Raw genomic sequence first — 17,739 nt, 5'->3', positions numbered from 1 at the left:
TACGCAACTTCAGCTACATAAATAATGTAACTGAAGTCGACCTACTTAAATCTACTTACTGCGGTGTCTTCACTGCGGTAGGTCGACTACTCATGCTACCCCGTCGACTCCGCCTACGCTTCTCGCTCTGGTGGAGTATCGGAGTCGATAGGAGAGTGCTCGGTGGTCGATTTATCGCATCTTCACTACACGCGATAAATTGACCCCCCCCCCCCCCCCCCCGCTGGATTGATCACTCCAGAGGTAAGTGTAGACATGCCCTCAGTAGTTAAAAGAAAGAGTAGTGTCCTGTGTTTCACTTTAGACTATGCTAGTGGATGGGGTGCTGAGAACATCTTGGAAAGTACTGTTCAAATTCAGTTCCCTCTGAAGGAAGGGTTGCCAATTTTGGTTGGACGTATTCCTGGAGGTTTCATCACATGACATAATCTTTAATTAAAGATGAATCTTTAATTCCTGGAGACTCCAGGATAATCCTGGATGGTTGGCAACCCTAACTGAAGGCAGCTATAAATGGAGGCTGCTTAGAATCTGCAGGATCAGGCCTTCAGCCACTTGACCACCTTGTTCTTCACCAAAAACGATCATTGGGACTACTCACATGCTTAAAGATAAGCACATGTTTAAGTGTTTTGCTGGATTAGAGACAGAGGGCTCAGAAATTTGCAAGACTAGCCTTGGATAAACTACTCTGGAAAAATACATTGCAAGAGACAGAAACTGACTCAAATAAATAAATAAATAAGTCCTTCATTTATAAGTCAAAAATGTTATGTTTTGGAAGCAAGAGCCTAGCTTCTTTAGCAGGATTATTAGCAAGCTGCTAAGCGGAGAAAGATTAAAATGAAATTCATGTACCTACCATTTAAAAACAACTAACTTGAAAGGCTTATATTTATGCAGCAGGTATTACTATGAAATTTTAAAGTCTAAAGTGTGAAAAAGGGTTCTGCTTTTCCATTGGCAGGGCGTAGAGGTTCTGCTTTTTATCATCCAACTAATCATTTATATTCTGGCAGTGATTTCTCCCCCCCTCCCCCCCAGATTCATACTTCTATCATAAATTTATTTACTGGAACAGCATGAAGAGAAAATACCTTTTAGATGATCATTTGAAATGGTATTGTTAAGGCGCAGTTTTTCTTCCAGTTGATGTTAGCATTATTATCAGTTATTATTATAACAGTAGTTTGAGACCATATTTGCTCTAGAATGAAACTAATATGGACCTAAAATAAAGCCATATTTTCTAAATGTGCTGATCAGTCAATGATCTCTTTGAAGCAGATAGCCAAACTCATGAGTGTAGCATGACAGCTCTACACCCAGATCCTGAACTGTAGCTGAGGAACACCTGGAGCAGCTCAGAAGTGGGATTGCAAAGATGGCTTAACACTATTATTGCACTCCCCTGATTCTGGGCAGAAATATGCTGTTTTGGTCTTTCCCCCCCCCCCTGCAATTTGCAGCAGCCTACTTTGCAAAAATGCCACTATGTGGTTCCACATTTTATTGTCTCTCACTGACTTCATTTCAAATTTACTCAGGTTGAAAGGAAAAAGGTTTGCCCTCAACTGCCAGCCCAGCAAATTCAAATTGAGATCTGAAAGTTAAGTCCTCTCCTCATGCATAATCATTTGTAATAAAGGTTTGGCAAGCCAATCATACTCGCAGTAAGACCTGTGCGACGCCTATTTTCTCCAAATGATGCTCTCAGGTACATCTGTGCAACCCCATTGCAAGCTCATTATGGTTTGTAAGGTACTTTGATATCTGCAGTTGGAAGGTGCTATAGAAGTACAAAAGATTTATTCCATTATAAACCCACCTCAGCAGGGTTATTCAGATTAATGTTACATATCAGTGTTTAACCCTTGGATCAATCTAGCATCCTCATCCAACTTAAAAGAGAATTTCCTGAGTATGAGAATGTCCTTAGGTACAGTAGCTCAGATATGTAATACATTCCTGTGTTGGAAAGCCTGAACCTCCTATACAACACTGGGGCACAATAGCTGAACCTATTTCAGGGTTTCAATTATAATACTGAATTTCTTGTCTTTGTTGTTTGGTTTAAGTCAGTCTCCGAGGCGCGCCCTAAACTGAGCATTTTGAAATGCATTTTAGCTCAGACTCAACTGCCTGCCAAATATCGTTATTGATTAGGACTGTAAAGGTGAAATAATATTTCAAATCTGCTTCCCTGTGATCAGCAGAGGACCTAGAAAATTGTTCAGACAGAATTCAGGTCACCTACTAATAAGATTCTACTTTTAGATCATTGAATTCCATGTCCCTGGAAACCTGCAATCCCATGACACCGAATTAAAATGATTAGGGCTAAATTCTGCCTGTGTTTATAGGTGTCTTTCATTGAAGAAAATGGAAGATACAAGCATGAATCCAAGGATAAAACTAACTTCTCTTCTTTTTTGCTGGTCCAACTTTCAAACTTTTATTTCATTTCATTATCTAGACATTCTGAATCTATGATTTGGATGCAATTCATTCCTGTGCAGAAGACTTTAACAAGGCTCTATATACTGACATTCACAGAAATTCTATTTTTCAGCAAACAGTGCAACAGTAATTCTAAGGACAGGTGTGGATAAAGCTAAACATGTTATGGCTCCTAAAAAGACAAAGGAAATAATCCTTCCATACAAAATATATTTGCAAAGGCTATAAAGAAATGCTAGTAGTGTGGATTAGAATGCACAGACATAGTACATACCGTACTACCAAAAACTTAAGAGCCTGTATCTCATAAGCCCAGAAAAGGAATGCATGGATGGGAAAAGGGAAAACTCTTATTTTATCTTGCAATACACACAAGGTCAAGGAGTAGATACCACTTAGAAACATATACAGTATATTGATATGATCTAAATTTCTTTAATCACTTGTCTGGACACAGCTGCCCTGAGGACTCTACCTATCATATTGAAGTGAGGTTTTAATATTACCCAAGTCATGTCTCTAGACAATTCAGTCATTCCATTTCTATTAGGTGGAATATTTTGACATTAGTACAATGCATAGTGGACTTCAGTAAGCCCTCCCCATCCATTGTCCATACAGCATATCCTATAAGGCAAGCCCTTATATCAGGCATACATTATACTGCCTAAAGATGTACCTTTTAGTCAGACATATAGTACTCTCAAAAAGAACAGGAGTACTTGTGGCACCTTAGAAACCAACAAATTTATTTGAGCATAAGCTTTCGTGGGCTACAGCAAAGCTTATGCTCAAAAAAATTTGTTAGTCTCTAAGGCCTGGTCTACACTAGGCTTTTATGTCGACTTTAGCGCCGTTATATCGAATTAACCCTGCACCCGTCCACACCAGGAAGCCATTTAGTTCGACATAAAGCTCTCTTTAAATCGATTTCTGTAATCCTCCCCAACGAGAGGAGTAGCGCTAAATTCGACATGGCCATATCGAATTAGGCTAGGTGTGGATGGAAATCGACGGTAATAGCTCCGGGAGCTATCCCACAGTGCACCACTCTGTTGACGCTCTGGACAGCAGTCCGAGCTCGGATGCTCTGACCAGCCACACCCCCGGGAAAATTTGAATTCATTTTCATTTTCCTGTCTGGGCAGTTTGAATCTCAGTTCCTCTTTGGACATCGAGGGGAGCTCAGCAGCAGTGGCAACTATGCAGAGCTCTCCAGCAGAGATGGCCGTGCAATCCAATAGAAAGAGGGCCCCAGCATGGACTGATCGGGAAGTCTTGGATCTCATCGCAGTGTGGGGCGATGAGTCCGTGCTTTCAGAGCTGCGCTCCAAAAGAAGGAATGCTAAGATCTACGAGAAGATCTCCAAAGCCATGGCAGAGAGAGGCTACAGCCGGGATGCAACGCAGTGCCGCGTGAAAATCAAGGAGCTGAGACAAGGCTACCAAAAAACCAAAGAGGCTAACGGACGCTCCGGATCCCAGCCCCACACATCCCGTTTCTACGAGGCACTGCATTCCATCCTGGGAGCGGCCGCCACCACTACCCCACCCCTGACCGTGGACTCCGAGGATGGGATCATGTCGGACATGACAGCGGACGGGGAAGAGGAGGAAGGAGATGAGGAGGACGAGGCAGTCGACAGCGCTGGCACCGCTGATTTCCCCGACAGCCAGGAGCTCTTCATCACCCTTACCGAGATCCCGTACCAACCGTCCCCATCCCTTACCCCGGACACAGAATCAGGGGACGGATCAAGCAGTAAGTGCTGTAAACATGTAAACATTTATTTAAAACAGAACGGTAATATTTATACTATTAACAATGTATATTTATAAAAGTGCTGTAAACTAGTAAAAAAATAATCAGGTACAAAACAGGAATATTTACAAAGGTAACAAATGGGTTTTGCATGATTTCTCTGTCTTAGGCTCTTCTCAATTTAGTCCCAAGTATTTTAAAAAAATTTCACAATGTCCGTTACTACATGATTCCCAGGCCCAAGACGCTCCACTCCAAAGTCCCAGTGCACCTACGCGAAAATCCGGTCAATGTGGCCGGGGATCGACGAGAAATCCTCGTAGGAGAACTCCTCGTAGGTCTCGTGGAGGTAGAGCTCAAGCCTGTTGATCAGGTTCCGGGGTAGGGCGATCTTAGTGGGCCCTCCGTGGTAGCAGACATGTCCCCTCCATGCCACAATCAGGTACTCGGGGATCATGGCCCGACATAGCATGGCGGCATACGGCCCCGGTTTCTGCATGCTTTCCCGCAGCATGCGTTCTCTCTGGGTGTCCGGGATCCTCAGGAGGGTGATGTCGCTCATGACGCCCTGCTTTGAATTAGGGAGGGGACTGTTAGTATTGGGACTGCTTTACAGCCACGCGGTGGAGGGAGAGGGGCAGCATACAGGGATCTTTCCCTGGGACAGCCGCGAGGGGGTGGGACAGGGGCAGAGTTGATGCTGTCCTGATTGCTGGCAGCAGAGACTGGCATTGCTTTCAATGTGAAAGGAGGCCAGTGCTACAGCTGGAGTTTTAAGCAGCCACAAGTCTGCGGCTTACCATTATTGCCCGCTCCAGAAGTTCAGGTCTCCAGCCACAGTTCTCTGAACACTCCAAGACCTCCGCAAGTCCACAGGCACTGAAGGCGACGGCCGAAAATTCGACCTTGTCCTGAGTGCGCATGTGAGAGGTTCAGTGCATGGTCTTGTTCACAGAGAAAGACTAGGTTCTTTGTATACAATTTCATTTATCTGTCTCAGGAATTCACTCCCTTTTTAAAATTCACACAGACACATCTGCGACTGTCTCCCAACCCAGCCTGTCAGCACACTCCCAGAGGCTAGCGCAGATTAGGCGGAGGAAGAAGAAGACGCGTGAAGACATGTTCACAGAACTAATGGGCTGCTCCCGAGCCCAGGCAGCCCAGCAGACACAGTGGAGGGAGAACTTGTCACAAATGCACCGAGCAGTCATGGAACGGGAGGAGAGGTGGCGTCAGGAGGACCAACAGGCTACTGAAAAGCTGCTTGGACTAATGAGGGAGCAAACGGACACGCTCCGGCGCCTTGTGGATGTTCTGCAAGACCGGAGGCAGGAGGACAGAGCCCCGCTGCAGTCTATCTGTAACCGCCCTCACCCGCCACCAAGTCCCACACCACCCTCACCCAAAGTCCAAAGAAGGAGGGGCGGCAAGGGCCGTTAAAACTTTCAATCAACCCCTGCAGACTGCTCTAGCAGTAGAAGGCTGACATTCCCCAAAATTTCATAAGTCCTTTCCTACCCACCTCACACAAGCCCCCGTCCAAGTTTCACCCCCCACGTTTCATGTCTGGTTCGCAATAAAATGTTTGTTTCTGTTCATTACTGTTTCGGTCAGGTTCTTTTGAGGGAGAGTCTGTCTGGAGGGGGGGAAGGGGCTTGGTAATTGGACAGGACAGTCACCTTTAGCAGGCTACAGAGGCGGGGTCAGGTCCAGCATCAGGACACATACACAGTGCAGTCACTGGTTACCCTGGTCAGTCTGGGAGGTGCTTTTCATGTTTTGGGGGGGGGGGGGTTGCTCTGTGACTTTGTGGCGGGGGAGGGCAGTTACAGATCTTATGCAGCGGTCCTTATCCTGGCTCACAGATCCACGCAGCAGGGGATCTGTAACCCTACCCCCCCTGCCAGAAAGTCACATAGCCGACACATACACACAGTCCCCCCCAGGAGTGCTGGCAGGCTCCATTGAAATAACCAGTCCACCAGTGCGGAGCCTGTCATTCCGGGAGTTTAGAAGTATCATTTGCATCAGAACACTGAACCCGCCCCCCGCCACAGTCTGCGTCCCCGGTTTAAAATATTCCCGCGAAAACAGCAATACAGACAACGGTGTTCATTAAAAAATCGAAATGATTTTATTTTTTGGGAAGGGGAAGGGGGTGAAGGTTGTATGTAACTGGAGAGGATAGTCAAAATGAACTGGGTAAAGAAACGGGGGCAGGTTCAGCTTTTCTGTCCACAAACTGAAAAGTCACTGGTTGCCCTGCTCACTCAGGAACCTAGCTTTCAAAGCCTCCCGGATGCACAGGGCGTCCCGCTGGGATCTTCTAATGGCCCGGCTGTCTGGCTGGACGTAATCAGCAGCCAGGCTATTTGCCTCTAGCTCCCACCCCGCCATAAAGGTCTCCCCCTTGCTCTCACACAGGTTGTGGAGCACACAGCAAGCTGCAATAACGATGGGGATATTGGTTTCGCTGAGATCACAGCGAGTGAGTAAGCTTCTCCATCTCCCTTTGAGACGGCCAAAAGCACACTCCACCACCATTCTGCACTTGCTCAGACGGTAGTTGAACAGTTCTTTTTCTGTGTCCAGGGCGCCAGTATAGGGCTTCATGAGCCAGGGCATTAGCGGGTAGGCTGGGTCCCCGAGGATGACTGTAGGCATCTCCACATCCCCAAGAGTTATTTTGTGGTCTGGGAAGTAAATACCTTCCTGCAGCCGTCTAAACAGACCAGAGTTCCTGAACACGCGAGCGTCATGAACCTTGCCCGGCCATCCGACGTAGATGTTTGTAAACCGTCCCCGATGGTCCACCAGTGCTTGCAGCACCATTGAAAAGTAGCCCTTTCTATTGATGTACTGGCTGGCCTGGTGGTCCGGTCCCAGGATAGGGATGTGAGTCCCATCTATAGCCCCACCGCAGTTTGGGAATCCCATCGCGGCAAAGCCATCTATGATGACCTGCGCGTTTCCCAGGGTCACTACCTTTGGGAGCAGTACCTTGACGATTGCCTTGGCTACTTGCATGACAATAACCCCCACGGTAGATTTGCCCACACCAAAGTGGTTCGCGACTGACCGGTAGCTGTCCGGCGTTGCAAGCTTCCAGAGGGCTATGGCCACTCGCTTCTGGACAGTGAGGGCTGCTCGCATGCGGGTGTCCTTGCGCTTCAGGGCAGGGGACAGCAACTCACAAAGTTCGAGGAAAGTCCCCTTCCGCATGCGAAAGTTTCGCAGCCACTGGGATTCATCCCAGACCTGAAGCACTATACGGTCCCACCAGTCCGTGCTTGTTTCCCGGGCCCAGAATCGCCGTTCAACAAAATCCACATGCCCCATTGCCAACGTCATGTCCTGGGCGCTGGGGCTCGTGGTTTCTGACAGCTCTGTGCCACTCTCCGACTTCAGGCTCTCACGGCGGTGCCGTAGCCTCCTCGCCCGATTTCTCTGCATCTGCCTCAGGGAAAGGTGTATGATAAGCTGCGAGGTGTTGAGAACGGCCACAAGTGCAGCGATGGTCGCAGCGTGATCCATGATCGCAGTGCTGTGGCGTCCGCGCTGTCACTGACCAGAAAAGTGCGCGAACTGATTTCCCGCCGGCGCTTTCATGGAGGGAGGGAGGGCGTTAGTGACGGACGGATGACGACAAATTTTTTTTACCCAGAAGGCATTGGCGGCTCGACCCAGAATTCCGATGGGCAGCGGGGACTGCGGGAACTGTGGGATAGCTGCCCACAGTGCACCGCTTCCAATATCGACGCTCGCCCCGTTAGTGTGGACTCACAAAGTCGAATTACTGTCCTTAGTGTGTCCTTAGTGTGGACACACACGTTCGACTTTGCAATATCGATTCCACATATTCGATTTAAGTAAAATCGAATTACCCTCGTAGTGTAGACATACCCTAAGGTGCCACAAGTACTCCTGTTCTTTTTGCGGATACAGACTAACACGGCTGCTACTCTGAAACCTGTCATATAGTACTCTGTGAGCTGAGGGGTGAAAACATTATCAACTCTATACGGTTTGCTTTTGCATTGGATATACAGGGTGCTGTATGGATCTGATCCTGGGAGGTGCTCGGAGTCTCCTCTAAAGTGATGTACTCCCTCAATTCCCCATTGACATCCAAGCATATTTAGATGGGCCCTATATTTTCCAAGGACACAGTAACTTATGTTTTGTTTAGGTTGGAAGATCCTGATATTTTAGTAGATAATCCCCACAAAAAGGTGGGCTCTTTGCTTACTTAAAACCTGAATGAAATACATACATCTTCAGACCTATTTGAATTCAAGATTATGGGCTTGTTATCAGCAATATGATGAACTGAGAGTATGTGCTAGGAAGCTTAAATTATTTTAAAAATGTTTGCTTGACTTAATGAAGTGGAAGTAACTGTTATTTTGGACTATAGCCTGATCAATATTAGGAGTGGTGTTGAGGGAATAGTTAATTGGAAGCTCCCTCACGATTAATTATTTTAGTAATTAACCAACCTTAATAGATTTCTTAGATTCTCTTTCACTGATTGTGTGGATGCATCTATTTACAAGGTCTTTCCAACTATCTCCACAGTTGGAAAGGGACAGGAGAGGGCATTTCCCCAATATGCTACAAATTAAACATGTGAACATTCTGTATTAGAAAGAAACCTGCAACAGAACCCCAGATCCAGTCCCCTTCCATCCTCAACACAGATCACGAACCCAGAATCCTAATCCTACCCCATTGCAAATGTTGAGACAGTTCACTTTCACATCCAAACTTGGTGACTCAGCTGCTACACTAAGTCTCTAGGTAATTATATGGTTGAATAAAATATATTAAGTCACAGGAAATAAGAAGGAAAAACCATTAATTTATTTTTAGAAACCTTGACTCGTCATTCATCAAAAAGAACATTCACAATGTGCACTCAGATACCAGCATCTGCACGAGGTTTGCCTGACCACATGCTGAAATGCATATTACATATAGAGAACCATTTTTCCTCTTTAGACCAGGTTCAGACTCCGTGCCAGTGAACACAGGATATATACAGCAATGTAATAATTTCCACCAGTCAGTAGAACTGTTCCAGGGCTTCATTTTATATGATAGAGCTTGCTTTGACATAGTCTGTTCAGTCTTATCCTCTCACTACTGCCACATCTGATACCCCCAAACCATTCAATACACATCTTCCATTGATAGTGGCAGTGTGCACACTTATACTGGAGCAGAGGAGACACAGCCTAATTCAGCTCCCTCACACACACACAACCACCAAATGGGCACATACTCATGTTCAAGAAAGCAGTTTTAATGCATGCCTGAATGTTCATCTCTCAGTAACCCCATGAACAGATTGTTCCTGCTCATAACACCCCGTGTGTTTGTGTGCATACACTGCCACTATCAAGTCAGGGAGCATATGCACACAAGTCAGTGAAACACACCCACCGGTCTGCTGCTCTCCCTGAAAATTTTCCTGCAGCGGCTCTGGTGCTGGAATAGGAGCAGAAAAGTGTATGCACACAATTGCACGTGCAGAATTCTCTTTTAAGACATTAGTACCACAAAACAGTTTGGGTCAATTTAGTGACTTTTGGCACAAACACTTCCTCCTTTTGTACATCGCAATAATTTTTTTCATAGATTGGCACAAAGTTCTTTGAATTTCTACATGCCAGTCCAGAAAAAAAAATCAGTCACTATACACAAACACATAGGGGATGGGAAACAAGATCTTGAACTGATAATATTACAATATGACAGACTAGACATAAATGAATAGATTTCTTCCTGTTATTGATCACACTAAGCAGGCCCAGATCCTGTAAGGGGTTGAACACTTTCAAACCCCACTGAAGTTAAGGAGTCAAATCCTGAGAGACCTAAATAAGGCCCTATCCTATCCCACTGAAGTCAATTGTAAAACTGCCCCAAAAATAAAAGTGATGGAAAAAGATGGCATGGATAAATTATATTTTAGAGCAACCTATTTATATTTAAGGCTACGGTGAAGAGAAGAGTCTAAAAGTCTTTCATCCTTACTTTAACATTGGCCTTGTGATGCTGCTGGATTAAGTATCTGCTCAGGATAGCTGGCTCAGGACAGTGGTTGTGTAATTTACCTAGTACAACACCTTTTTATGACAACATGTTTTGAATTTTGTATTTGTGAATTTAATTGTTGTCCATGAGTTTCCTTTCCTGTCATTATTAACCAGGTGCTTTTAAATTTGTTTAATCTCTTCTCCTTGGACAGAATTTTGCTGTTTGATCTAATCAGCCATGCAGATTTCTATTCCATATTCTGAGCTTGTTCTGTGAGCGGAACTGCAACTGACATCAGTGAGTGCAGAACAGGCAATAAATATCTGTAGTGTGGACAGGAGAAAGAATTTTGCACATACTGGTGCATACTGATCAAATTTCCTGGCATACAGACAGGAATGGTCTGACCACAGGCCTGGTAGCCAGAAACACCTGAGTTTTAACCCCAGATCTCAAACTAATTTGCCCTATAGCCAAAATTAAGTCACTGAATTTCTCTGCCTGAATCCTTCCCTCTGTAAAATGGAGATGATAATATTTACCAGCCTCACAGGATGTTGACATGATTCCTTAAATTTTTGTAAAGCAATTTGAAAAGTGCTGTAAAAAGGCTTAGTATCAGGATTATAATATGACCAATAAGCATCTACGTTGTGCAACTGACCTAGGAAAAAAATGTTTTACAAGTTCCCTTGTAACCTCTTTAAAAAAAAAAAAAAAAAAAAAAGCAATGATTCTCTGTAAAGATAGCTAACTATCTATGGAACTTTAAAGATTATTTAAAAAGTGACAAATTCCATCTTGGGAAGTTGCACTCTAAGGGCTTAGAACCTGCAAAGCCATATACATGCAAGTAGTCCTAACTAGTGCTAATAATCCCAGAGTATAAATATTAGCAAGGACCATTTGCATGAATAAGAGTTTTCATGAGAGGGCTCTAATTTACAAGCCACCTATTTTGATTGCTACTAAAAGGCTAAACTTTACTTAAATTATCTCAGAGTAGCAGTTAAGACATTGCAATATTTTCCTATACTTAGAACAGAAAATAGCAGCAATTTCTCAGATACCAATGTGTTCTAACCTTTGGCACAGGACTGACTTTTTAATAGTACCACTGGGGTAGTGAAGGTGTCAGTGTGAAAGGTGTTCTACAAGTGATGAAGATATATGCATGAAAGCATTGCTGGAACTATCTAACTGCTCTTAAAGTCAAAGTAAGTTCTGCCTGCATCCGGATTATAAAATCCAATTACGTTTATGGCAAACATGGTTGGGGCTCGTAATTTTAAATTTGCATATATACATTTTCCTCTTGTCCCCATCAATGCTATTACTGTAATCTCCCAAAGTATACAGCCCAATTTCACATAATATGGTTACTAGCCTAGCAGATCCAGTTAGATATTATATATCCAGAGGTATATTGTCAAGACTCCAGCCATTATCACAAGGGGAAAAAAAAAATTATGACATATGCCTGCTTATGCCTATGGAGTCAAAATAAATAGATTATTATTTACCTACAAAATAACTGTGACTGCATAGGAAATGGATCTCTGATGACTACAGTACTTGAAATGCTTTGTCACCTTGTCTGAGGTCAAGTCCATGTATTCAGTATAGGCCCAGTCCAGACAGCTGCTCAACACCCTCATATCTCTCATTGATTTCAGCGTGCTCAGCACCATACAGGATTCAGCCCTCACAATATACATTGCGAGGCTGTACAAGTAATTCAACAAAACAGCTACCTTGATCTATTAGGCTACTAAGCTCTATACAAAGGAACATTTAAGCACTTTGAGTTATACTTAGCTTTGTTTTTAGAATGTATGGAAAATACCCCTACAGCTGGTGGATGAATTAGAGCTAAATGCCTCTCTTGTATTTACATGTTGGGTTTACTCTAATAATGTGTGAAGAAGGCTGCCATAAATGCACCAGAAAGAGCTGCTTGCCAAGGTACCAGTTGTGCAAGGTGCTGAGCAGCTCCTGAGAAGTGCTCAGTGCCTTGAAGCCAATGGGAGATGAGGGCATTCAGCACGAGGATCAGGCCCTGAAATCTGTGATGTTTGATAAGATTTCCCAAGAAAAGTGATTCTGATTTAATACAATCTCTCTCCCCACTCACAGCGAGTCCCCAGCATTTCCTTTTCTCATCAGAATCCAGGGGGTATAATAAAATTAAAAAGGACATTTTTCCCCTCTTGATGCCAACAAATGCTCCCACTTCCCAGGGTGACTCTTCTGCCTTCTGTTTTGGCAGGCTATCCTTCTTCCATATTTCATAACTACAGTTGCGTAACAACAGAGCATAGCTATAGCAGCTTCTGGTTGTGGTAAACATGCTGGGTCTTAACCCCATTACCAGCTCTGCTGTGTCACTTATTTCCTGACACTCACTTGCTCCATAACCCCTTGCAGTAACTGGTGAACTGTCCCGCTTGCCAGGCTTATGGAGGACTAGACATATTGTACGGCAAGTTATTCAGCAGAGTGAGACACCTGGCTGCAGACGCCAAGAACCATCACTGAATCAAATCTACCTGCTGGAGGTGCTCGGGCTTAACACGTACCCATCTCCATAAATGGGCACGTTATTTCAAATTAAAACAAAGTTAATGAAGTGAATATCTGCAGAGCTGGAAGAGAAAGTCTAATTAAAATCAAAGCAGTTATTAGTCTCTTATCACTACTGATTAATTATTAGCTGGAGATAATTTGTCACTTTAACTGGTAGCGGAAATAGCTCAAGTGTTATCAAGAGCAGAAATGTAATAAAAACAATAAGCTTATAGGCCTGCTCTAGACGTTCCAATTCAGGGCTGAATAATCTCTTCTAGCGGGAGAGCCAGGGAAATGGGTATGGGGTGAAATCCTGGCAAAACTCCCATTGACTTTAGTAGGGTCAAGATTTCATCCCGGAGGGGAGTGCGGGGAAGGGGTTGATGGTTTAAACTTCACATGGAAGTGAGGATTTGCTTCCATTCTAGCTCTGCAGGAGACCTCACCCTCCAGCCCCAAAGATATCCTGAGCCTCATAAAATTGTGTGTATATATATATATATATATATATATACACACACATACACACACACACACACCTACCTATCTCATAGAACTGGAAGGGACCCTGAAAGGTCATTGAGTCCAGCCCCCTGCCTTCACTAGCAGGACCAAGTACTGATTTTGCACCAGATCCCTCAGTGGCCCCCTCAAAGATTGAACTCACAACCCTGGGTTTAATTTAGCAGACCAATGTTTAAACCACTGAGCTCCTCCAAACTGCTCCCCAAGGTACCATTTTACCTATGCCAGCATGGTTCCTTCAGACATTATGTTGTCCATGCCTCCTTTATAGAGGGAGCCCCAGCACTACCTCTACTTGCAACTCCACAGCATAAGAGAATGCTGACAACTGTAAGCAATGCCTATGGGTTTGTGGGGCCCTGACACAGCAGATGACACTCATCCCCTTTGATCTTTCCCCTTCATGCTACCAATGAAGCCCAAAATTCATGGAAGGGGCTTCTGACAAGTCAATGGCAGAGGGGCACTGATGACACTTAGGCTCAACTATAGTTTCACGTAAGTCAATCTATTTTTGCAGATTTTTCTTTTGTTTACCAATTCTCTTCTGTTTTTTTTAAAAATATGTCCCTCAATCCTTACTCCAGGCTAAATTGCAAAAAGCAGTCAGTGGAAGTTTTACTTGAGTAAGAACCAAGTAGAGACTTCAGGAATGGGTCCTACATCTTTTTGCAGTGGGAGCAAAGGTTCCCAAGATAAACTGACAATCTACAGCTCTGCAGTATAGTTAGATGGCTTATATTTTATAAACATTCAAAAGAAGCTTTTTTGGATGGCTTGTCAATAGAAATGCAATGATGTATTTGTGAGACCAAAATTGTTCCCTGCTCATATTGATGAGATTGGGTACATTCAGTTCATGCTGCTAATGGGTGAATCAGTAAATTAAATGGAGAATGTTACTAAAGTATTATTTACAATCTCAGAGCTCTATTGGCTTATCACTTTGATTGCTTTATGATAAATAGCTGCCTACCTCATGAGAAATAGTATTTCTTTTTAGTACCATTCTAGCATTTAGTCCTCATATTGATTTCACTGTTAATGTACTTTGATAACGTTAGCTTTCCCTGTTTTTCCTGCTTTTTATTTCAGAGTGCTCCTTCATGTTCTTCTTTGAAATGAAGAAGTTACACCTCTTCTTCTATTATAAATATGTTAACATGGGGGCAATTAATGGACAGCAGAAGAGCAATATTTTGATATAAAATCCAGCTGTTTTCTGTCAGGTTGATTTCCTCAAGTGTCTTATTTATTTTTATTTTTTTTATCCTGAGACACTCTGGCTGGTCTGAGATTTGATGAGCATACAGTGTTACTTTTAGAAATGGGCTGAACTCCAGTTAAATATTTGGCTGTTTAATAGGCAGACTTTAGGATAACAGTCTTCGTGGGAATCCAAAAAAAGGGAGTAAAGAAAGGGCTCCCCGTGCTATTCTTAGCAGCACACAGTTAGATTTGGAATTTTGATTGTAAAGCATGGAATTTATAAACGTTGCCATTCTAAATTTACTTCGTTTGTATACAATTCAGCTGGATAATCAAGTGTTACGGTATGTTCCTGCTTAGCAGCTCAGTTCTGAGTTTAACAGCCTCTAAACTAGGAGAAAATTTCATTCAATAAACATTGATAGTGTCATTTGTTTTCCAATTGTTGAAGTAAGTGAAGATTTATGATGTGTGCATATAGACACATACACAGATACACATGGCAATGATTTATTTCTAGGGGGAAGCCAAGGAAATTCTCTCCCTGTGCCCCATATCATCGAAGGTATTTGTTCTTTGGTTCTAAACGTTAAGTAAGTTCTCAGCCAAGGAATGTACTTTCACTCTCCAATCGATAGATGTGTGTTTGCACTCGTTATTTAATGATAGTGGGATACACAATTTACCTTATTTAACAAAGGTGCTACTGATTAGCTGCACACCTCATTTGCACACACAAAGACATTTCAGTTTAAATCCTTCTTTGTTGGTCTTCAGTTTTATAATGTGAATTAATTGAAATAGAATTTGTTTATATATCATTACCATATACTGCACTTTTCAGTGTTTCATGGGTAGATTGGCTTTGTAAAAAATGAGCTTTTAATTGCTATATTTGGGCAGCTATGACTGATCATGTTTTATGTTTTAGAAGAAAATAAAGATTTTATTTTGCCAGTACTTTGCTAAGTAGGATATTGCGCCTGGAATTTTAAAGTATTAAATAAAAATTGCTAATAAGTTCCTTAATATGGCACTTCTGATGGGGAGAGATGAGGAAACAACGTTTGGATAATCTGGTTTTCCTTTAGAATTACCAAACTAGAGTAAAATGACTTTCCCTCCAATAACGTCCCCAAGATCCAAACTCTAAGACCTTTTGAATTTCCCCACATTGCTATAAACACTTACGTGGCCCCCAAGGTGCCTCTGGGGGGATTCTCTGAAGGTCAATCTCATCCTTATCCATTTCTTATCCAAGCCTGGAAAGCTCAGCTGCAAATTAGTACCAAAAAGAATATTTGAAATTGAAGGGATCCTTCCTCTTTGCTTTTTAAATTTTTAGGGCTTTCATTCAATGGGCACAAGAAGCCAGTCAGCTACTGCAGATTGCCACACAACATATTTGCAAGCAATCCTACTACCACCACTAATAATAAGAGCAGGGTCCCTGGAATTGAAGGCAGCCAAATTTAAGAAAGAAAAAAAGAAACGGAGAAAATTCCCAACTTCATGCCCTGGAAAACAGAGCAGCTTGAGCTGACCCTGCTCCTCTTGCAGAAAGTCACAGATACAGCCTCTGCCATGCACAGGGGTTTTAAATTGATCGCTGCTGCAGCCGCTGCTTGAGGAGCCCCCCGGTGAAGAGCGAGGCACTGACTTTAAATAGCAGCGCTCTGCTCTGAGCCTGGCTCACACTAACTGCTGCTGCTGGAGGCATACGGCAGTGGGAACCCAGCCCCCCACGTGACTCGGATGGGTGCAGAACTATGCACGAAAATCCAGCCGGGAGCAGGAGGATGGGAGCGTCTCTTTCCACATGATCCAAACCTCTCCCGGATCTGGGGCTCACCCACGCACACGCTGACCCTAAGCAGCAGGAGGAACCGCCTGAGGAAGAGTTGGGGGCACTTCCCGCTCCCGGTACCGCAGAGACCAGCTTCGGGCTCCAGGCATCACCTAGGGTCCCCACCGCGCCTGTGGTTTGCTTTGCTTGCTTGCGTGTGTCTGCTGGACTAACCAGTTATCCCGTTCTGTGGCTCTGCCCTGAGGCGCAAATCGGATGGAATATGATCTCTCTCTAGTTTCACCGTTGGTTGACAGGCATTTTAGATCCGAGCACCTGTAGCTGGGTGTTTTGTACAGGGATTGTGGGGAGCGGAACGTTCCCTTTACAGGAGGAGACGCATTACTGCTGAACCGGCGGGTGTGGTAATCCCAGGCTCTGGTCAGACTCTCAAATTGCGGGGAGGGGTGAAATTGGGGGTACCTAGAAAATGGAGAGACGTTAGGATGGAGGCTTTGGGGCCAAACGAGATTTCAGGCTCTCTCCTCCAGTTTTGCTGCAGGCAAGAGAGGAGGGGGAAGGGGGGAGTGCTGAACCACAGCCTTCAAAACAGCAAGAAAGGCGCCTTCTTATGTATCCATAAAACCCTGCCAATGACACCCATAGATAAATATAATAAATCCCAACCCAGATCTACCTTAAACAAAGTGGGTTTGCAGCAAGTGAACTGACCTTGGGCGTTTGAGTAACCCGCCTGAATGATGGCAGCAGCTGACATGTGCAGGGAGAATTCCTCTCAAAGGTCACTAACATTTTTTTTCTCTAGCAGGCTGCAGAAGCACAGGCAACTTTTGGAAACCACACACTGCAGCCTCAGAAGAACTTTTAACGGGGTTGGGGCAAGTTCTTGGACATCACCCTCAACATTCAGGGTGCTGAGAAAATTAGTGTGTCTTGACTGCTGATAGTAATCAGAGTAAAAGATAATTAAGATGGTATTAGCACTATAAAGTCTTTGGTGGTTCATTGACATCTTCAAAGCCAAATGCCACTTAACAGGGTAATTATTAAAGATATTGATTTCTTTCTCCTGTGTAATATCTGACCTGTCTGCTTTTGGAGGATTTTCAATGTCCTAATCTTCTTTTGTGTATCATTGTTTAACTGTTTCTTTAAATTCCCAGACTTCATGGATGCTGAACCTGTCCATGAGTCTTTCATTAAAGAAAAAAAATCCTTTAGCACATTTTGGGTTTTTAGTAATGGGGGTTAGAAATGGTATTAGAACTCAAACTCTTACCGTCTAGGCATAGCACTAGGCCACAGAGCTGATTCCTTTTCTCTCACTGAAGGAGTGCTTCAGTCGTCAAACTCCTAATTTCAC

At 43.8% G+C, this 17,739-nt stretch overlaps 1 protein-coding gene across 2 annotated transcripts in view; it reads right to left on the bottom strand.

The window, feature by feature from the left end:
* Window positions 1-16,164, bottom strand: part of ANO1 (anoctamin 1) — a 125,053-nt gene extending 108,889 nt beyond the window's left edge. For both annotated transcript variants that reach the window (XM_024218085.3, XM_024218087.3), the window contains exon 1: window positions 15,761-16,164. In XM_024218085.3, the coding sequence (XP_024073853.2) occupies window positions 15,761-15,818 (58 nt within the window). In that variant the 5' untranslated portion in view covers window positions 15,819-16,164. The remainder of the gene's footprint in view (window positions 1-15,760) is intronic.
* Window positions 16,165-17,739: the final 1,575 nt, after the last annotated feature.

The sequence above is a fragment of the Terrapene carolina genome, unplaced genomic scaffold (genome assembly GCF_002925995.2).
Source record: "Terrapene carolina triunguis isolate 2854851 unplaced genomic scaffold, T_m_triunguis-2.0 Scaffold96, whole genome shotgun sequence".
Lineage (NCBI taxonomy): Eukaryota > Metazoa > Chordata > Testudines > Emydidae > Terrapene > Terrapene triunguis.
The sequence above is the reverse complement of the archived record's forward strand: the minus strand, read 5'-3'. Positions and strand labels throughout refer to the sequence as shown.